The 23514-nt window shown below is 40.7% G+C and overlaps 1 protein-coding gene across 1 annotated transcript in view; it reads right to left on the bottom strand.

The window, feature by feature from the left end:
- Nucleotides 1-1242: 1242 nt before the first annotated feature.
- sobpa (sine oculis binding protein homolog (Drosophila) a) overlaps nucleotides 1243-23514 on the bottom strand; it is a 34189-nt gene continuing 11917 nt past the window's right edge. The window contains exons 4-7 of the mRNA XM_026353855.1: nucleotides 22848-22999; nucleotides 14922-15017; nucleotides 7454-9503; nucleotides 1243-5620 (exon numbers count right to left, since the gene is read on the bottom strand). Coding sequence (XP_026209640.1) covers nucleotides 7455-9503; nucleotides 14922-15017; nucleotides 22848-22999 — 2297 coding nt within the window. The 3' untranslated portion in view covers nucleotides 1243-5620; nucleotide 7454. The remainder of the gene's footprint in view (nucleotides 5621-7453; nucleotides 9504-14921; nucleotides 15018-22847; nucleotides 23000-23514) is intronic.

Below are 23514 nucleotides of genomic sequence, written 5' to 3'. Positions count from 1 at the left end.
TGTGCCTAGTATAATAACTGATCTTTTCATTTCTTTTCTTTCTATTTTCATTTCCACAGCTAGATAAAGGGCCTGCTTGAGTATATTGCTGCAAAGGTGGGGTCAACATACTTTTTCCACTAGCATGATGAGGTTTCATGGTTGTTTTCAACAAAAAAATGAAACATCCTAATTTGTTTGTGTTATTATTTTAGGCACAATATATTTGTTAATACTCTTGACTTAGATGAAGATTAGATCATGTACTATGACAAATTAATGCAGAAAACCACAACAATCCACAAGGTTCCCACTTTTTCTTGCCACTGTACAAATAAAATAAAGATGGTGAGTAAAATGTAAGGGAGAACATATACAGTAGTGTTTCACCCATCCATCCATTACCCTAACTGCTTTTCCTCTTAATGTTTGTGGGGGTGCTGGAGTGCCCACAGCTGTCATTAGCTGAGAGGGAGAGTTCCACCTGGGACAGGTCGCCAGTCTGTCACAGTGCTGAAAACACACACCTCCAAATAAACAAATTATTGTAAGGTATTCATGTCATTTTGTCCCATCCACATGTTTCCAAGTATGAAACACAGCACAGAGTCTGAGTGTGTCTCTTAAGAGATATCATTTGGAAGCATTTTTTTGTCCAATATTTTCCTCCCTACACAAAAGGTCAATACTTCCAGACGCCACAAGATGGAGATAGAGACCATTAAATCCACATTTGTCATCTGGCTTCCCAGACACTCTTCAAATTAAGAAATGAAATCAAAAGAAGTGGATTTGTTAAAAACTCACGGTGTGTATAGCTATCACACAAACAAAAACAAGATCAATTTATAAACCTTGACCTTCATTCAGCTGACATCACTGTTAACAACATTGTTAATAAATAGTATGGTATTATTTGGTGCAGTTTCCTTTTTTCAAATCACTCGATCTTAGTCATCAATTTTAAATGGTATAAATATATTTAAGTACTTAATAAAAACTGCAAATTATATTGCCTACGTGTTAATTGTTAACATTTAGTAGTTCTCTGCCTTTTCACAAGCACCGCCAGATGAAATCTAATGTTTACTGCACATCCCATGTTGTATACCTCCACTGAATAAGAAAATAATTTACAGTCTTATATTATCTCTTATTACACAAGTCAGTGCGGCCTCGCCTATACATTCATTGTAGCCATACACAAAAACATATTTGAACAAATACGACCCACATGAAACCAAGTTGTGTGTGCTTCTCATTTATTTGTCTTTATGAGCAATTCACTGGATAAAACAAATACTGTTACAACACAAAAAATGATTATTTTCCAAAGCATATTTTGGCCACATTATGTACATGTTACAACATCATAATAAAAAGACAGAAGATCGTCTCCTCGTATCACTGTTTTCTTCGTTTTGATAATTAAAAAAATCATTTCACTGTTTACCGGGCATTTACATTGGAATAGAATGCTCAGGTCAAACCATCTTCACGTTTTTTTATTATTTGCAAATGCAAAACTTGTCAACAATAAATAATACTATAAAATGTACACAAAAAGATTGACAGTCCACCACGAGTTAAAACGTTGAACAGATTGGATGTTTGGGAGCAAGGACATTGGGAGGGGAAGGTACCTTCTTAGCAAAAATGTGACGGTCCATACAAGTTACAGAAAAAGCTGATCAACTATACATTGACACTAGCAAGATAACAAAGTTGTTGTTTCTGGTATATTTCATTTTGTACAAAGAAGGGAGAGTCGTCTTTACAAGCGAGCATCATTGTCTTAACTGGAGAGATTATACAAGCAAGAGTTAAGGCAACTTCTCTGTTGTTCTTGAAAAGTAAAATGAAGTCATGTCATGGTTTATTTTGTCTGTGGACCACTCGTCTCTACTAGGTTTGGAGTTAGTTGTCATTGCATAATTCAGGCTTCTGACCAGGCCTGGAGTCCATCATCAAAACAAAAGGAATGCTGGAGATTTGTCTGATAAACATCACAAATTCGGAGGCCCAGGATTTCCACAAGCTTTCATATCTTCGGTGTTTTCCACATGGACAGTAAACCTCTTGTTACGCCAGAACAATATGGTGCAAACTAGAATCAACTTTGGGTACTTCCTCACTTAAAATCAAAGCCGCCTCCACATTTTTAAATCACTATGACATTTCTAGCAACCTGGCAGACGATACAAATAAAACCGTGAATTAGATCTGATAGGACAAAGCTGTTGCTGCTACACCCTGTGTCTTTACAATCTGACCATTCCCTTCACAAATATGTATATGTAAAGTTGCTATTTTGTCCTGAGGGTGATGCTGGAGGAAAGCCAACAGGGAGACCAAACGTGGAAAAAGTTCAGATTCTCTAGTGAACATCAGTGTACTCAGAAATGCATTCACTCGTCTTTCTGAATCTGCCCACATGTCCATCACTTATCACCAGCAGGACGATTAATCAGTCTGCATGCCATATGTAACTTTTTTACAAGGTTTTCAAAAATACTAGCAGCTTGTCAGCTTAGTGCAGCATGTGCTAAAGTGTGAGTCAGCGAGGCCCATACAATATACGATTATGGAAACAGTCTTCCAACTTCTTCAAACTGTACGGCATAGAGTAATGGGCAGGCTAGTTAAAATAGTGAGGGCTGTGTTGGGGAATGTGGCTATATTAACATATTTGGTGAGCAGCACAGACACACAGTGTCAGGTTTCTAGGTTATATTCATCCTGGTTTTGTTGCTTTCACTTGCAAGAGTTAAGATGAGACAGCTCATGGCTGGAAAGAGAAAACTCTGTTTTGGAAGAGTGGGCAATTGCTAATTTTCTATTCTTCTCAATGCAAATGCAACTCAACAAAAAGCAAAGAGAGAGAGAGACAAACAGCTTTATAAAGAACATTTTTCCCTGCCTTCACTTTGGAGAGAAACAAAGCGGGGGAAAGGAAATGCACAAAGTGACACCAAAGCTGGGCCTTGGCAAGGTGCAAGCTAAGCCTAAATGCCTGACTAACAGGCAACAGATAGTGTTGCACACTGCTGATTCTGAGTCAACACTGTAATCACAACTGGCCTCCCTGCGTGCACCTACCTGACACACACACACATACACACACATACACACAAACATATGCAAAGTTCAGTTTCCTATGTGCATTGTGTCTGCATGTTTGACATCAGCACTGTTTATATGTTTGCTGAGTGTGGGTATTTGTATTAACAGATGTTGGGCCTACAATAGTTAGAATGAATGAATGAATCTAGCTGTGTCTCATCATAATAGAACGAAATAAAACAAATGCTGCAGGCACAACAGTGAGATGGGATGAGGCTGCAAAGCAGTGAACACATTTAACATAACACATTTCTGACACATTTCTGACAATCCTTCAACTCATTCAGTTTTTAAATCTTCCTTACAGTGTGGCATATCATAGGGCTTAATGGATTGAGTAAACTATAAAGAGGGATAATAGGGTAATACTGCTTTTTGTATTCTCCTCTATCTTCTTGTCTTTTTTTTAAATAAGTGCTCGTTTTTTGGCAACTATAAATTATCTGGTCAAATCTTCAGTTTGGAATTCAATCTCCACTGAAAACCAGATGACATGTTTTGTTTCAACACACCAGAGGCCTTTGGCATATGATAATACCTTGTTTTGCACTGGTACTACGTAGCCCCTCCATAGGAGTGTAAACTAAATGCTGGCTTTGTTTGACGGAGTCCCAGTGCACAGGCTTAAGCTGCAGTGTAACTGGATCAGATCAAACTGGATGCGTGACAGTTTGTCTTCCATTAAACTAAACCATCCAAAAGGCGATACATAGAGCATGACTTTGAGTCAAAGACAGCAAAACAAATGAGAACTGGCAAAAAAAAAAGAAGCAATTTGGCAAGATTGGTGGACAATCAAGAGGCAATGTATACATATTTTCCAAGAAGAATCAATATGCCTTTAGTGTGTTTTTTGTTGAAATATTGCTGTCATGTTATTTCAGCAGTTTTCCTCCAGGTCGCTAAAGAATTATTTATGAAAGAGCTGGCTTCCCTCTGCCCCCACGAAATTCAGCGCAGTCAGTCCCAAACTAACCCATGACAGGAACATCGCTGGTAATGTATTATAGAAAAGATTAAGTACTAGCCTGCAGGGGCAAGTACCCATTGCAGGTTGGCAGAGTTTCTACATTGCCATACCATCCCAGTTCTTTCGGGAGGTGCAGTAAGCCTTGAAATGTTCTCAAACAGCAGGGGCTTGTATTACTGCTACTAGCGAGGCTTACGGTTTAAGCACACAGACTGTGTCCCCAAAGGTGTAATAATATCAATAGTATGAATGATGATGAATCCTAACAACTCTGTCTCATTCCCGTGTAAAAATGTACACAGAATTAGCAGTTTATTTTCTACACCTAGGTAGAACTAGTGGAGTCTAATATCAACTGTTCAACTTTGGAGGCTGTAGTTTGTGCTGCTGGTGACAATAAAAGTATAGACAAAATAATAGAAACACTATATTATAATACCTTTAAACAGCACCACAAACTACATGCTCAAAAATGAAACACTGGACATTATCACCATCATTAAGGTTTACTGCAGGACTGTATTAAACTGCAGCAGTTTTAAGTAGGTGTACCAGCTAAACTGACAACTGAACAAATCCATATTCAGTGAAGTTTTGCAAGGAAACAAAGAGATGCCACAGGAAAGGCTGCAGAGGTTGCAAGATTCCACCCACACACACACACATTTGCTGGTGAAGGTTAATATTTTATCCTCCAGTTTGCTGATTCAGTAGGAATAATTCTCAACACAATTGATGATTTTCTGTCCAAGGACAGTTTTCTAGCCTCACACTGAAACAGCTCGTTAAATGGTTCTTCAGTCATATTGCATTTAAGTGTAATGATGTGTTCTGTACTTCTGTTTGCTACCACCCATCGCATTCACCCAGAATACCTCATGTGTCAGGTTGGCAAGTACATTTTTGCTGCAAGTGGACGAGCAAGGGCTCAGAAGATTTTTGACAGCTCTGCGGCTCCACAATCTAAACATTGTAGAAATTAGGCTGTGTGAGAAATAATAACTTACTGGATCAGACACTCGTACTTGTGGTATGGCATCAGGTTGGACTGAGCCTTACATAGACCTCTTTAGGTTTCTTCACAAATTCCCCAACAGTAGCTTTAAATATTGGACACTATAGTGCATTCCAGAGTAACAGACAATACAGAGAGCACTTGCTTTGATAAAGGGGGGTGGATAAGCTCTAAGGGGCAGTGTGGGCTGAGAGTCTCTAAATGAGGAGAGAAGCTGTTGCGGGGATGTCGCGTCCGTAGTTCGAAGGTGAAAGGATCCTGCTGGCCATGACATCAAGTCTGTAGAAGTTCAGTCCATTAGAGCATCTGTCACACAGACAAAATGAGTCCTGTCCACTCTACTATGATACACATCAACATGTTTGGTTGGACTCTCGTCTGTCGTTGAAGGCGATTTGTGGTGCTGGTATATTGGACAATGGGTGAGGACGAGAACAATGTGTGTGTGTGCAGTCGGGAGAGGTGGGATTTGGAGGTGGGAAGGGTGGAGAAGTGAGTGTCGTTGATGGAACTGCGGTGCTCAGAGCATCCATCTGTGAAAGAGAGTGGGAGGAGAATTAGACTGAGTCAGAGTCAGCCCACCAACCCAACCCAATGCTGGGTAAAGTTCATGCGTGAAATCAAGCAGGTAGCTCCACCCTCAACTTTAAAGTATGTTGAAGGATGGAGCGTGGTCATTTCAGGACAAAAACAAGTTTTGGTGTTCAAACCACTGAGGAAGAGGTGATTGCCAGCAGTGCTTCCTAATTTTGGACTTTCTTGTATCAGCTTGAGGACACTTAAGAAATAAAGAATTAAATATTCAGGGTCTGCTTCTCTGGTGGCATAAATTTTACATTATGTTTTCTATATTTCATATTGAATGCCCTGCAATATTGCAGACAAGTGGAAAAGGTGAGAAGCAGATACAGATTTTGCTTTCTCCCATATCAATAATCAAACAATGTGTATTTGAAGGTTATGGTACATTTTCTCCATCACTTCTATGATTTATTTCAGCTGCTAGTCTGCTTTTAGCAGTGCTAATGGCGCATGGGGTTTGATTTCCATCTTTTGTTATTATTAATTACTCTAATTCAGAGCACACGCCTCATGTTACCATAACTCGAATTGGTCTTCAATTGCTCTTGAATACAATTTCATTTAATTAACAACTCGGAGAGTGCATCATTAAATTTTGTATTAATGTGGTGAATAAATCCTTCGACATGAAACACGTCCCATTTCTTCTGGAGCTTATAGAGGCAATCCGTCAGTCAAAATAAAGAAACAAGTGCTCTTCCTGTAAAACGAGAGCAATCCAAGCTCATAATGAACTGCCTCTGCCTGGATTGGCCTCTGGTTTCTCTTACCCTGGGGAGGGTAACACTGGTGTTCAATGTTCTCCAGTTGTAACTTCCTGACAGTCAACTTGTGGAATCCAAACATTATAGAAATATTTTCATTTAATCTGGTGAACATCAACATCCACCTTCTAAGATCCTCAGAAGTTACATATGATATGACACTTCAAAAAAGAGGTCAGACATTTTTATCCAGTTTTAGGAATTGAAATAGATACAATTCCAAAGGGCTCATAAACTTCTAAGCAATTGTAATGTTTGAATAAATTAAACACACTCTCCATTAAGAACATAAAAACAAACTGCACATGCACAATACCTACTATGTTGCCATTTATAGATACCTTTTGTATCTCACATTGAGTCTATTTCATTTTAACTTCATTTTATTACTGTTACGTTCATTTGTGCTCTCTAAGTGCTTGGGTGAGACACTTGGGGAAATCCTAGAAATCCCCTGCATCACCTAGATGTATTAACACCTCCTTTTTAGGTGTGCTGTTTCATTTCATGTTCTCACAAATGGGCTTCATATCGTGTTCCATCCTGCTTCACTAACCCTTTTACAGGCTTTTCAAAATCAGTCCCTGTGAGTGCCCCTCTAGGTGACATTCAATCACCTGCACACCTGTCATGGTGGAGTTAAAGCCTGGGAACATGTACTCTGTTTCTGGATAATTTTTTGACCTGTGCTACTGGTACACTGTGTCTATTCTTAAATCAAGCATCAAACTGTGTAAAATTATTCAATTAAAACATCAAAATTGTGGTTTCCAGAATGTCCCTGTTTTGAAAAAATGATAATGCTAAGTGTGCTAAGAACTCATTAAATAACAGATCAATTCAAATGGTTGAAAAATACACGCTGGGGAGTGTGAGCCATTTAACAAAATCAAAACGGACTGATTATTTGAGGAGTACCCTACTGAGAATTACAAAATGTCACTGAATAAATCTCGGTGACTTTATAGTTAAATACAAAGTGCATCAATTGTTTGTGGACGCACACTGGGGTGAACGTACCTCATTTGTTTTGATTGCGGATTCGCAGACACCTCCTCTTCAGTGGTGGCTCCAGCTCTGTGCTCCCAGCTGCTGATAAAGGGGCACTGATGGAGCAGGACAGGATGGCTGTTTTGTCAGCACCGGGCTTTGGCACAGGCTGGATGACCACACAGCCTCCAGTAGACAGCAGCGGCAGGGCATAGGCATGCTCGCCTTCCTCCAAGCTGGAGTCAGGGTCCGGTTTACCCTCCACTGTGTTCACCCTCTCGTCTTGTGCCGAGCCCCGCTTCCCAAGCTCCCAATCTCCTACTGAGCAATTGTTCTCTTTCAGAGCCTCGTGTTCCAGCTCACCGTTAGCTGGCTGCTCCTCTGCCTCTCCTTCCCTTGGAATTGCATCCCCTCTTCTTTCCGGGCAAGACTCAAAGGCAGGAGTGACCAGTGAATGCCAGCTAGTACCATTGACTATGACATTACATGGGGCAGCGGGGCTAGTACGAAGCTGGGGCAGGGTATGGGGCATGGTTCGTGCTGTGCTGGGTAAGGGTGGTGGAGTAAGATTGGAAATACAGGGATTTTGTTGGCTCACTGGAGGATCGACATTGCAGGAAGGGCTGCCGTTGCTGGAAGGTGGGCCTGATGATTCCAGTGTGCTTGGGTGTGAGGCCTCTTCCAGCTCTGTAGCACTGATGAGGCTTTGTGACAGTTTTTCTCCCCCCACATCTCGATTGCCCTTCCCTTCCGTCCCGAGTCCACTAGCTGGTGGAGATCTTGATTCAGCCTCTGTCTCTACTTTGACCTGGACCCCAGGTAGCATCCTTTGAATGACCTGCTGTTGGCATGACCTCTGGCCCACTGTAAGATCAATCACACCGTCCATCAGTCGGGGGCTGCTGGTTACACAGAGGTTACCTAAATTGTCCTCTGCTTTCACAGTCAAATCCACTAACGATGTCCTGCTTCTGTCTGAGCGCACAGGAGAGAGAAATTCTGCACCAGTTGGCTCTAGTTTCTGTTCCCCCCTGTCACCTCCAGAAGAACCTGGAGAGTGGGGCCCAGAGGCTGAAGCTTCAGAGGACTCCAGAGCACTGCGGACAGAGCCATTGCTCTCAGGCTGGTCCCGTGAAGTTTTGGGGTTAAAAGGAATTGGGATTGGTATAGGGATTGGGACTGGGAGGGGAACAATGACAGGGTAAGGGACTAAGAGAGTTGGTGGGGGTACCAATGGGGCCAAGGAAGGCATCCCAAAGTTCATCATTGGGGGCAGGGGAATGGGTCCATTGGGCATCATGTTGACTGGGGGGAAAGGGGGTAGACCTGGAATGGGGATACCGGGGTGGGGGGGCATTATTCCTGGGTTGGGATTGGATGAAGGGTGGACATGTGGAGACAGAAGGGGCCTGTGCATGGGGCTTGATGCTGGACCAAGAGTCCTAGGGGGAGGTGGTGGACCAATACCTGGGATAATAGGGTTTGAAAGTGGACTGTTGGGCCCTGCTGGGTGGGCAGAGGTACGGAGAAATGGTGGACGGATCTGCTGCATCATTTGATGCTCCATGAACAGAGGCAAGGGCATGGGTCCCCGTGGTGTCATTACCATGGGAGGGCTACCAGAGGGAACTCCAACTGGAGGGTGCAAAGGAACAGGTGGAGGGGGAAGTGTGGGGCTCTCATGAGGTCTTGGTGTGGGAATCTTGGCTGAGGAAGAGGAGGGCGGGGAGCAGACGGCATCTGAGGGTGAGGCGGCAGAAGAAGTGGCTGGGGCCAAAGCTGAGCTGCTGGAGGGTCCCCCTGGGGAAGGAGCTTTACGACGGAGGTCCGTTAACGGCGTTCCCCAGGATTCAGGAGTGAGCAGCTGTACACCTCCACTGCATTCAGGCTTACCCTCCCCACCAGTCCCATGTACTGGGTTGCACAGTGCTCCAGGCAATGCTGCCTGTGTCTCCTTGTAGAAAATGTCCATCTTATATTGGTTTAGGCATTTGGCACTGCAGAACTGCAGCCTCCGCTCACCGGCACCAAAGTCCAGATACTCCTTAGTATGGCGAATATGTTTGCACCAGTCACACACCTGCAACACAAAACACACACAATGCACACACTCAGTCAGCACTTGTCACTCTGCGTACAAAAGACTTCTAATTTGTTCTTGATGAAATACAAAGTCTCCTTTGAAGTACACTGAAAACATCTGAAGATAAACACATCTTAAAAAGACTCTTTTTAGGGAGGCTGGTGCTTTTTATACATACATTTATAGAACCGTCAAGAGCAAACACTTAGCTTTGAAATTTGTAGAAATGCACAGGCTGTATGAGTGCAACTTGTGTAATGTATGCATTTATGTTTGTGAGGCCGACTACACTGATGTGTTTCACTACTGAGAGAGCATTCAGCTGCTGAGTGCTATGCAAGAGATTTTCTCTTTCTTTTTTGTCCTAACAAGGAAAGCCCATTTACACCTTCTGTTGGCAATCAATTTAACACTGTCATTTAGCCACAGATCCGTGGAAGACCAACGCCTCAAGCACAACAGAAAATGGTGATTTCCTCAAATGGTCCTCCACACTAGGTAATAAAGGATGTTGTAGACAGATGTCGTTGGTAAGACAGTTTAAAATAGTATAAAAATGACTGATACGAAGACAATTGCTGCTAGTAGTAGCTAGAAGTTTTGCACTTCAGGTCACACTCCAAACCAGTTATGGCAAACCAGTAAAGATAATATGACTGTTGTAACAAGTCTCTTCTGTAAGAGCTTAATGCAGAACTTTCTAATATTCTAATTTCAGCCCTGAAGTTAATGCATATTGAAATGTTGACTAACACAAACATATATTAAAGAGGTCTATTATTCTCTCTTAAAGAAAAACATCACATTTCAATATTAGTAGAAGAATACAATCAGTTTATCCAATTACAGTGGGAAAAGTTGGCAAACTTGTTTTAAGACATGTCTACCTTGAAATGTGATTTCAGCAGCTTGAAACAAAGTATTATTCTTTCCTCCATTAACTTTTTCACTAGTATGACTGTGTCCAGCCAGGATGTAATTACAAGGTCTTGACAAGTTAATATGGACATTAACAGCAATACTGCGCTTTTGTAGTGCAACCATAAATCAATCAATTTTATCTCTTTGCTAATGTTTATTAAAATCCAGCCATATAATAACGAACATTCACTGATCTTGTTTGGATTTAGATTGGTGGTTACAGACAGCTATATATATCTAATTGATACTTCTTTAGTTTAAGTTATTCTTTTTAATTGTTCCCAATCAGTGCATCTGTTAGACTTACAAGAAAATGAGTTACATTGGGATTTGTAAAGTGTGCTCAGACTCAATTATGTCACTTAGAGCTTCTCCTCATATTTTGTACTTAAAATTCTCCTTGCAGAGAGCAAAACCAGAACTGGATCCAAACATGATGAGCCTAAATTCAAAAAGGTATTATTCTTACTCATTGCAGTGGCAGAGATCCCAAAACATGCTGTTGCACTGTTTCATCATCATTATACACCTTTTCATCACATAAACCTGCATTTTTTTTCTTTTTGGGAAGAAAATGAATGTGACCCTGGCAGAGCACATAGCAGTGGGCGAGCCCTGAACATGACGTTACTCGTCAAGCCACACACAGCTCACTCTGTCAGCTCTAGGAGGAGTGGCAGGTCCTCGCTGGAGATAATTAAGGCATTAATCAGTTGTCAGACCCCTCAACGACATCCATCCATCACACAGACCCTTAAGCCCCCCTGTTGAATGTTAATAAGTTGAGGGATGCAACCGGAAGGTGAATAAACTCCTTTTTTACACTGCATAGCACCATTGGTTTATTTGGGAGGATGCTGTCTGGCAGCTGAAAGACAGTGAACCTAACACGGGGCTGTTTGGGCAGATGCACTGTAACACTGGCCAGATTTAAAAAAAAAAAGAATACACAGCATGCTGTCCTGCAGCTGCCACACATGTAAAACATCAGGCTCTTTGCATAGTTGATGTGTTTTACATTTGATTGTCCCGCACGGTTTAGCAGCATCTTTTCAAATTAAACAAAGCTTTAAAAGCTGTCGTCCTGTATTTGTAATAAGTTCTGAGTCATTATGGAGTGAAGGCACAACTAGGAGAAGTAAGTATGAATGCAATTCAGGATGAATTTGTGAGACTAACAAATGAATAGAGGTCTGGAGAACATAAACTGCAGCAAGAGACTCGACTACACAGCAACTGCTCAGCTTAAACCCCGCACTCGGTGCTGCTCAGATGTCAGTCCCTTGAATTCTACACGTTTTAACTGCCCATTTAGTACTGGCTAATTCAATGAGCCATGACTGAGTAAAAGTCAAAAAGGTGCTCTCGCAAGTTGAGTTTGATAATGGTAGGCCCAGGATATTTTAAATAATAAAAGTACTGAAATTTTTCTCCACAAGACAGATGGAGAGCACTTAACGACTTTCTGCACTGTGAGTGAAATTTCACTACGCATTACACTAATGGAGTTGTGCTTTCTCTCTCTCTCTCTCTGGCTCTCTCCCCACTCCTGCACACAGATGTTTGCAGTTGAATATAATTATGGTCATTTATTTCCATTGCGGCCAATGAACCAGCATTGCTGGTGTAGTTTAACCATTTACATTACAGCAATTATCATGTTACAAACAAGTACAGAAACAATCACCTCACTCCTTCTACCCTCTGACCATGAGGCTAAAGAAATATAAAATCCTAAGAGTACTGTAAAGTTACTGAAGTTGTAAAGATTAGTTTAAATTCAGCGAGGTGATTGTTGAAGTGATGATTGGAGGACATTCACAAGTTAGATTCCAAATGTGGTCGTCAGAGTCCACTGTCCTGCTTGTTCTCCATCTGTCTGTACTGCTGATTACCTCAATCAGGTGTGTTCAGTCAATCAGAAGCTGGAAGATACCATCTTTGATGAGGGTGAAGTGGGGGAAGACAAGGTAAATTGGTATCTTCCAGCCTCTGATTGGCTAAACACACCTGATCCTGGTAATCAGTAGTGAGTAGAACAGGCATAGCTGGAGACAAGCAGTGGCCCTTAAGGATCAGATTTGGGAACCTCTGGGTTAAGGAATTTGATTGAGAGGATTTAATTGCTGCAGCCACAAGGAAGAAAGACATTATATAAGCTGTGTGACAACAGGTTGCAGAGGGAGATGAGAAAGTTTCAGGCAGTGAAGCAGAGGAAAAGGTTGCAGATGTTAAAGAGATCGCAGGAGAATGTGGATGATTTCGATAATGAAGAGGAAGAAGAGGAGGCAGTTGCAGAGGGTTAAGAGACTGAAGAGTTTCAGGCGGTGCAGAGATTGTAAGGTTTCATAAGGGGCTGCAGAGCCTGGAGTGGTTTTATATGTAGGATGAAGAGGTTTCTGAGAATGAAGAGGTTTAAGTAGGAAAAGTGCATAAAGAGACAGGCTTGTACATCCCCCTGTTAAGGTCGATATGCGATTCTTTTGACACTTCCCAGATTGCTGGCATAATCACATAGTGCAAAACACAAGGATTAAACTCATGAAAATGAACCAGGTGCTTGAAACAAGCCAGTCGCTTAGTTATTCGTTAGCTCATCTCTTACTCCAAACAATCTGGAGCAAAGTATGCACTCTGGACAAATCAAGTCCTTCAGTGATGTGAGGAAAAGGCAGAAACACTGTGTTTGTTGCAGCGTGGAGTCAGTCCAAAACGTAGATTTTGTAGCATGAGGCAGCCAGATTAAAGCACCTGGTCCACTAGAAAAGAATTACACAAGCAGCCCATCTGCAACATCTAAACCTCTAGTGAATAACTGTAATACTATATTTAATGTAAAAGTGGCCTGATTTATTGAAATTTCTAGTGGTTGCAAAAAGAGAAACATATCTGGTTCACATGGTTTTATACCATCTACTGTGTGTACCAGTACTTTTCATTAAAACCTGAATGGAGCATGAAAAGTTTAGCTGTAGTTAAAAGCCAGAGAAGACCAGAACTACACTTGCTATAGTGCTGCCTTTCTAACAGCCAGCCATCACCATTAGTCATTATAGATGTGACATACAAAGGCCATTCTCACTTGGCCAGGTGAAGCTCAATTGCACTATATTTCACAGCACACACTTAACGCACGCACCGTGGGTAAAATAACTCCAGCTGTAAGAATGTCACTGCAGCAGACTCTCTGATCGACTCACTGCAGCAGACTGCAAAATGCCTCTGATTGCATGTGGCTGTCTGGCACGTTTGCTCTTCCATGAGGGACGTCTTGGTTTAAAGGAAAAGTTTGACATTTAGGGAAATGCAGTTGTTCAGATGTTATGTTTGTTGTTGGCTGGTAGCAGTTACTTCCTCCTGAAGTTGCATGTGAACCTCATATTGATGATAAAACTTGTTTAAAAGTTGCTTTTTGCTTGGATTTGCATGAATGCAGACTTTGTTCAAACAATTCAAGGCTAGCTGTTTCCTCTATCCAAGCTAAGCTGACCAGCTGCCGGCTGTAGTTTCATATTCTGCTTACAGATCTGCAAAGAGCACTGATGTTTTCATCTAACAAGCGGCAAGAAGGCGAACGTGCATAATCCCAAAAATGTCAAACTATAAATTTAATGAAACATTTTTCTGTAGCTCATATTATGTAGCTTTAACCTTATTGACACTGAGATCTACAACTAGAAACAAGTCCAAGAAGCTGGATGTGAGCAGTGGGACAGTCAGAGGTTTTGTTAATGTGGTGTTACCTAAACCACATTATTAAAAGCTACTGTACCACTTGATGTGATCACAACAGAAATAAACATGATAGATGCTAATGTGCTCTCACAACCCTACAAAGGCCTGGCACGTCTGTCTGTCACCTGTATTTGGATGGCTAAAAACATACAGCTCTGGTTTTTACAGTTTAATTTTAATCCTTGTCTGGTTAACCGCTTGCGTTCCTCGTCCAAAGTGACTTCTTATTTGTGACGCCACTACTAATAAACATATGCCATAAAATGTCAAACACATGATGGTTAAAATTAAAAACACAAACCAAGTTGTAAGAAACTTACATTAGCAGGGCAGGTGGCAGAATATATTGACATTATGTTATTTTGATGTTATGATGAAGAATCCATCAGACTGCCTTCTTTCATTTCACTATTAATGAACGTAAATATATATTCTCACCACTCCCCAACGCTGGATAGAATGAATATGATAAATAAATGAAATGAGCAAAAACAAATGATACATGTGAAAAAAAAAACATATGAAAGGCTGAAACTTCAATGTATGCAGACTTGATGTCCGCTGTCACTTATGTGAGGGCTGATTTAAAGCCGATCTCCACTTTTACAGTAATGGCTAAATATGAACCAGTCCAGTGACATGTCGAGAAGAAATGACTAGAAAATGATACATGTTTAACAAAGAACAACATCAAAACATAATTGTGCAGTAGCCATCAAGTTTCAACTCTATCTGGTGTTAAATGGTTATGGTCCTTACAAGCACATCGCTGTTTGTCTTGAAGACAAGCCTGGGCGTGTCCTGAGTAAAGCTGTGCTGGGGTAATTTCCCACCGAGGCCATCGTCGTCTCTCGCCTGGGGGGGAGAAATAATGGCTTCTTTTTACGAATGGACAAAATAAACAGGTGAACAGAGGCAACAAGGAAACTCAGAAATGGAAAACAACAGTGAGAAGGATGAACGGAAATGATGACTGTAAAATGGGTGAACAGTCATTGGTTTGTGGACAAACCAATTAACAGGATTCTCTGAAATGAAACAGTGTGTGTGTGTGTGTGTGTGTGTAGACATTTAATTTAGACATTGAAAAATACTCAGTGTAAACTATGCATGCCAGGGTGTAGTGTTAATACACAGTTTATTGTACTCAGGGACTTAAGAGGGAAGATTATATCTAAATAAATAAATAATATAACTAACTTAATTAAAATATAACTAAATATACATGTTGTTATTTTTATCAAGTAGGAGATTTTGTCAGACAGAAATTCCCAATTTGTCTCAATGACAAGTCAGGGCAGAAGCCAGTGTTACTAGTAATTATGGCGTAGAGTGACCTAATGTGGTATGAAATTATTATTATTAATTATGATTATATAAATGCATCTTTCCTCCTGTGCTTCTTCTCCAATCTGACATGTCACGAAGTCAGTCAGTAAAAAGACTGTAAGGAATAGAAACATTATTTTTATGATGTTAAGTAACATACAGTGATCAGAACATACACGTTCTGCACAGCAGCTTCCATGAGCTCATTTTTATTATGAACATGCTCATTCACACATTTAACCAAACGCAAATAAATTATGATTAGCTTCGTCTTATAGCAACACCTACTAAGTTAAAGTCTATAACATATATAGAATATAACACTTTCTTTGAAATGTCATATATTGACCTCTGACATTACCTAATGATGTATTTGAAGGTTTTAGGGTGAATGGTGAAAATCTTGAGCTTAATGATCATAAAATGAATGATAAGCTATTCACTTTTCTATGCTGTAACATTACAATACTAACACCAAACATTAATGCCAGCTGGAGAGAAGCCACCCATCCTGTGCTCTGTGAGTTAGTCAGCATGTGTAAGAACTGAGGCTGTCGCTGTTGTTACGCCAGGTGTGGACAATTCTGTTGCAAAGTAGTTGCTGGAGAAGCTTTTCCCTGGCACAACGCCCAATTGCTCCATTGTGTTTCATTAAATGAAATGCACTTTTATATAATATAGACCTCAGTGTGATATAATTAGTTTATACTTTACAGCCAGGGGGCACTGTTACCATGAATGGAAAGTTCAGTGTTTGTCATGCCGATTGCAAACCTTAAGCTGACGCTTCACACTGAGCCTCTGCCTCTGACAGTTGAACCACTGGCCTCAGCGACTCACTTATGCTCTTATTATGTTCCTTTTAAATTGCTCACTGCAACCTTTGATTTTTCACGGGTAATTTGGAATACAGCTCTGTTCATCTCCCAGTAATACCGAGGGCAATTCTGGCATAAATTCTCATTTCTTTGTCCAAATACTGATTGAGTTTACCTCTGCTTCCATCTGCTTCCCTCACCTCCAGCTAGGGTTTCCCATTCCAATCATGACATAAATCAAATACTGCTGTCTTGTGCCTTGTGAAGTGCACTGGTATTTGTACTAGAAAAGCATACAGTGTAAGAATCAGAGAGAAAACATTGTTCCGCGCTGACATTTTACAACGTAACGGGAGATTTTGAACTTTGGCATGAAAGGGTAGGTGAAAAACAAAAGTCAGAGCTTATGGGGTCGTGGTTATTAAGAAGCTATCAGGTGTAAACAGACCCATTTCACCAAACTGTCTTTCCCTCTCACACACACACAAACACACATATATGCAAGATAACTTTTCAGACTGAGTACGGACATATTACACGGGCACACTCAAAGACACCCAAAGTAAACACACACACACATACACACACACAAAGATGCACCATTGTGCTATTATTCTGTTTCCAGTTTGTGCTCTGACCCTCTGGCCCTGCGCCAGTTCATTTGCATATTGTACTAATGAGGTGTTGGCACTGTGAACGAGGCGTGAGGCACACACAGTGAGCCACACGCAGATAAAGGACATGTGATTGTGACAGACAGACAGAAAGTAGAGACAGATAGATAGATAGATAGATAGATAGATAGATAGATAGATAGATAGATAGATAGATAGATAGATGGATAGATAGATAGATAGATAGATAGATAGATGGATAGATGGATAGATAGATAGATAGATAGATAGATAGATAGATAGATAGATAGATAGATAGATAGATAGATAGATAGAAATTTGTTGTAGTTAAAGACAATCGCCTCTTTGCTTCAGTCCACTGGGGAAATGCCGTGGCAGTAGCAGTTGTGTTGTTCTGTTTGAAGGTGTTTTTTTCTTTATTGCTGCTCCATCATGCCAGCAAACTGCAGCTGCCACCCAGCTGAAGTTCCTTATAAGAACGGCAGAGCAGGACATTGGCCGCCTAACGCCCCTCTAGCGACTCAGGCGTCCTGAGGGGACGCCGCACCAGCTGCCACCACGCTAGCTTCCATCTGGGCATGGATACATGTCCAGGTGTGTGTGCCCATCACCTGCCAAAAGAGCTGCATTTCCCAAAGAAAGCCTCTCATAGGCAGGCTTTCCAAATCCAAAGACAAACACAGCCGAGCGCAGTGGAGCTCATCTCAAATCCTGATACGAAGGTGCAGGCCTGGCACTATGCACACGACAGGCGAGAAAACACACTCTTCAAAATAAATCAATAAATAAATATATTAGACAAGTTTGTATGCTTTCTACTTCTCATGTCTTGGACAGCTATCCCAGGACTGGTTCGCTTCTGTTTGCAAAAGTTTTGTTTGGAGCTACACATCCATCTACAGTATACAGAGCAGAACAAACTGCTGAGGCGAACATCTTGGAAGTAAACCACTCCAGGAACTTCACAAGGTTGCAGAGAACATTTCCTTTCTGAAGGGCGCCACAACAATACGGCTGAAACGTGTCAGAAAATTCACAAATGAAGTACATTCTTTACTCGTCTTCCTCGCGTGAGCCCAGTTTATCACACCGACAAGTTTAAGACATGACACAGAGGCATGCAACTTCATGTGCGTGGCGCCACTTTTACCATCTCAACACCTAGTTAGTCAGAGTTACTTTTGTCTTTATGTGAGCTGAATGGCTGGCAGCTATGAGATAATCACCTTCCTCTCTGTGCCCTGGAGCTATGTCAGGCAGGCCTTAAGGCTTCCTAACCACCAGTGAGCCTGAGTTGCAATATGCAGACACATTTCACACTTCATCACGCACACAAAATCTCCACAAGCAGCTACATTTATACACATTCAAGGCACCGTTGCACACATGCACACTCAGACAATCACTTCTCTCTTATTCATGTTGTATGAGCGCGAAGTCGATGGAGATGCAAAGTAAATTGCAGAGTGTTGAGGAGCAGGGAGGCAACCACGAGGCTGTGAGTGAGAGAGCAGACGCGTGTGTATGTGTGTGTGCTCGTGTGTTTTAGGTGATGTGACATTTCTGGGCTGACATGAAGCAGCACTCTGCCCCCTCGTGCCTGGAGGGAGCTCCCGGGGAAAGACACTGATGGAGGTCTGGGGTCTCCGGGGGGGAATTTCATGGTGTGAACAAAAAGCACTGCGCTGTGGCAGAAATGAACTGTAAAACAAGCTGGAGTCTCGCTACCTGCTTAATGCTTTTTGAATGCTGGAGAACTGGAAGACCTTTATATCTGTATCAAGTATAAAGGCATGTGCAGATAATTATAGTGGGATATGAATAAAAAGATTAATGTTATGTTTAGGCCTTTTATACATGTGTTTATAACATTAACCAATGTTAAGTTTCTCCTTCTAGCTGCTTTTCAAACACCAGTCACAAACGCAACTCAATCAAACCACCTAAATATAGGTGGCTTTAATCCAGGCCTTAATCTATGACAACTGATAACAGCCATTTAAGAGGGTGATGACATTCGCAGTAGGTGGCCAAACTGCAGAGAAAAGCAGATTGCTGGAGTTATTGCAACAGCACAGCAACGCACTTGTTACAGACTTCTGCAAGCACCACTTAAAATCCAACCCTAACTGATACGTGGCTGACTGACTCGATGAGAAAGCAAAGGATCCACTAACCTGCAGCTTTTTTTTTTTTTTTTGCTGCTATGCTTCACACTCACAGAGGGTAATTCATCACTGCTAATTGCCTAACTTAATCTTGGCACTGTGTCCAATGAGCAAGCACGTTTATCGGTGTATGTGTGGGTGTAAGATAGAGGGAGCAACCACACGGCTGCATGTGAAAGCGTGACAGTTGAGGAGATTTTACCTACAGCTCAAAGCACAACTCCACCCTAGATTTAAATTCCATGCTTTTAATCCCCCCAAACTGTCCAAGACTGTAGCTGCTGTGCAAGTAAAATTCTCAGTGAACTTTCCCTTCACTTGGTATCGTTCCAGTCAAGCTGCACCGTGCAAACCAGCAAAATGCACACGCAGGGGTGTGGATTTGCAGTGCGTTATACAAACGAGCCAAGTTGTTTCTCTCAATCAATAGTGGACAGTAAAGAAAAGAATGAAAGTGAGCAGGCACGGTGAGGTGGCAGACAGAATAACAGTAATGTAAACGGCGAGGACGCAGCGGCCTTCCATACAAACAAATCCAGCAGTTTAGAGGTCACGAGTCACAGGGGCACGAGTGATCAGCTTGAGTGAGATTATCAATCATCTTTCAACACACACAGCTACATAATGTGGAGTTACGCAGATATGTGAGAAAGTAGCAGCTCCAGTCACCCTAGGCAACTGAAGATATTTCATGCGCCTCCCCCCCTCCATGTCTCCTCTCCTCTATCAAAAGCACACGCAGACATGAGAGACATGAGACTTTTCTTTCAGCCACGACAATATTTTTTTCTTCTGTTGAGTAAAAAAAAAAAAAAAGGAAAGCCTGCAGGCCGTGTTGTTGTGGCCAACCTTGTGGGTGCATGAGAAAAGAAACATGTGGGTATCGCTTACACAAATGGCCTGCATGAATGTGCGAGAGCCAGACAAAATATAGAATATGAGCTGCTGCTGAAACACACTGATGACACTGGTTGAATGCATTTGTATATTAATAACCATTATTATTTATTGATATTGATAAACTGTATCAGCTTTATAGACCTTATTATAACTGGAATAAACAAAAACATTGTTTGTGAAAACTGGCAGCATTTGCTTAACATTGTTTTTTACAATGTGAGATAACTGCCAGTCAATGTGAGAAATCCTGTGAGCATCTAAAAATTAAATCTGAAATCTCTGCTGCTGTAATGCAAATTTCCCCATTTGTGGGACTAATAAAGATTTACCTTGTCTTATCATACCTTATCCTAAAAATGAGAACACTGTTTTCGAAGTATATAGTAGTGTTTTTTCTAGAATTCTATTATTCTCAGTTATCATTAGTTATGAGACAATTTGTCATTACTGCTTGAAAATGATAAAAACGCTGGTTGTTTTTTAAATTGCCAGAAATTGGCATCCACACAAAACCTTGCTCTTATTTGTTTACAGCAGTAATCCCACATACTGTTGCTTTATACTGCTGCTTTACAGATTGCCAAATAATGTGTTCCCTAATAAAACGCGTTACCGTTCTTTTATAGCAGAAATAATAATCTCCCATTTGACTGTAAATTTCACACTTTGCTACAACTGGACATTGTGTGAGAAGCTGTCGCTGCAGAGAAAAGGCGCGCTTTGACATTTTTGTCACACGTCTGGCACAGATTAAAAGAACTTAAAGGAGTATTTTGTATTTTGTGTGTTTTGTATTCTGTCCCTTTTTATAATAATATACTGTGCAAAAGAAATACACTTTTACTTTTAAATAACTAGTTCTGTTAAACTATAAGATAACTGCCTCATAATAGACAACTTATTCATATCAACTTCATATTTGATGTCATGTTTACACTGCATGATGGATATCTGATTGATATGATGCTACCTTGTCAACTTTGTTGCATGTCAAATGGCAGAGACCTGTATCTACTTTTTGGACCTCCTCAGGAGCTCAGAGATCAAAATAAAACCAGTTCAAAAGCTGCTTTTTGATCTGACATGAAGCTCTACGGCTCTTGCTGTAGTGTCACATGTTCTCCCATGAGGTTTTAATATGTCAGCCTTTCCCTCTCATCACCAGGACCAGAGAGATCATTTGTCATCATTTCAACATTTCAGAACAATGAAAACTACCAATCTTACTGTAAAAATAAATGAGCTACATAACATGTTAAGGTAGAAAATGAAAAACATACACTATGTGCAACAATACACTAGACACAAGGTCAGCTTGCTTCTCATGCTTTGGGAAAAAAGTGTCAGAAAAAAATAGAAATTGGATACACAGGAACTAACTGAAATGAACAGATATACTCCAAGTGCAGCCCTCTCTGATTCCTGTTCCAGTGCAGTGCTAAAAAAAGTGATTATGTTTGGATGAATAACTGACTTCAGGACAGACAAGCAGGAGAGGAAAACTCGTTATACTCACAGCGTAATTCCTTATATATCCCAGCTTTGGTACAAGAGAGAAAGGAGATTGTTTAACTGCAGTCATTGGGGTAAAATGATACACACAATAATCAATTTGATATTTGCTGTGCATCAAGGTGACCAAGACATTTTGCCAACGATCACCTGAAGGTGTTTGTAGTCAAGTCTAAGATTTATTCTTAATGATTTGTGGTTAAATGTATTAGTACAAATACAAAAGAAACAGTGATGATGATTTTTACTCTAAGCTGATATTTGAAAAAGCCCTTTTAGTTAAAACAACTGAACTGTATTTGGGATGACAACTGCTGTACTAACAAACGATGATTCTCCTTCTCACAATATAAAAACATTAGAAAGTCATGAAAACTTAATGTAGCTGAGTCAGAAGCAGAATATTGGCTGTGTTGCCAAATGACGTCACATTTTCTGGCAGCCGTATTGTAGCATCTCTGCTCTTGGCAATTAGACAGATGCAGTAGTTGCACTTCTGAACTGGACACACTTCATTTTGAGCTTTTTCATATGCAAACATTAAACACTATAACTAAAACTACTAATTTTGTGTGTAAACAATAATTAAATAATTATTAGTTGGCTCTTAGTTGTACGTTAACATAAAATTGTGTTAAATCCTCTAGTGAATGTATTTTTCTGAAAATGCCACCCTTTAGCAAAGAGTCAAAAGGCAAATAAAACTAATGTCTCCTCTTTGCAAAACATAGTTCAGACTATTACTGTAAATAGAGACGTGATAAAAAAAAGCAAAATAAAATGAATGAATGTCATTTACATGTGCACGTGTGTAGTTCCAATGTTTTGTACAAGTATTTTGCTCTTTTATCAAACCTTTGTAGTTATTAAAATCTCAGTTGCTAACCACTGGGGTTTTATCTATCTAGCCTTGGCACAGACTTCCAGTGAAGTCGCCTCAAGTTTTGCTTCCACCAGTCTTAATGCTATGTTAATTCCATGCCAGCTCCAGTTGCCTCTTTAATGCACAAACGATGAGATGAGAAGGGCCTTGTAAAAATGGCCTCATGAATGTATTTATTCAGTCCAAATATCCCATAAACCTTTTCAGCAAATGAACAATATGACAAGAGCATCACATCCAATTCATGCGATTCTCAGCAATAACTATAATTTCATTTGATGCTTGTTTTGTGGTTTTTTCTTTTTCTGTTTTTTTGGAACATGGTTGTCAATTTTATATTGTCTCTTGGCCTCACTGATGATCACACGTGGTTGACAGAAGATTTGATGCATAGTGTAGTGTAAGGTGTTCCATCATTCATGATGAGGCAGGATTTTTACCTTGTTTCTCTTAAAATAGGCTCTGCGGCAGGCGGCAAAGCACTTCTCACTGCAGAAGCTCTTCAGCTCACTTCCCATGCTGAGAGAATAGCGTTTGACACCAACCTTCTGGCACCAGGCGCACATGATCTGCACATTGGACGCATCTTCATCTGGAGACAAACAACCAATTGTGAAAGGGAGTTAGGATAAAGTGTAAGTTAAGTGTGTAACTTAGAAACAACTGTATTTCAAACTGCAGCCTGTCCATTCAGGGCTACAGGGTGATTCCAAATATGCTTTAACTTGATGCTAAGTTACAAGTTTTATATAAAATCCTTTTTACATGATCAGCTTTACATTTATAGCTTTACATAATCATTAACAGCAAAACTGTTATTTCTAAGTCTCATAATGTCTTCTAGAACAAATGATATAAACCATGTGGTACATATCTTGTACTTTGTCATCAAAGTGACTCTGATTCAAATTACAACATATGCTCAAACAAGGATAACCTATATCACATTATATTTCATGGCAATGAACAGCAACAAGCACGCAACAGTTATTAGGTTCAATGTCTTAAACACGAGGCCCAAAAGGCATTAACTCCACTGATTCAGTCCAGCTGCTGGGCCGGTTCAATCCATTCAAGACTCAAGCCACAGAAACCACTGTAGGATTT

The sequence above is a fragment of the Anabas testudineus genome, chromosome 12, assembly GCF_900324465.2.
Source record: "Anabas testudineus chromosome 12, fAnaTes1.2, whole genome shotgun sequence".
NCBI lineage: Eukaryota > Metazoa > Chordata > Actinopteri > Anabantiformes > Anabantidae > Anabas > Anabas testudineus.
This window is presented reverse-complemented; position numbering and strand designations above follow the sequence as displayed.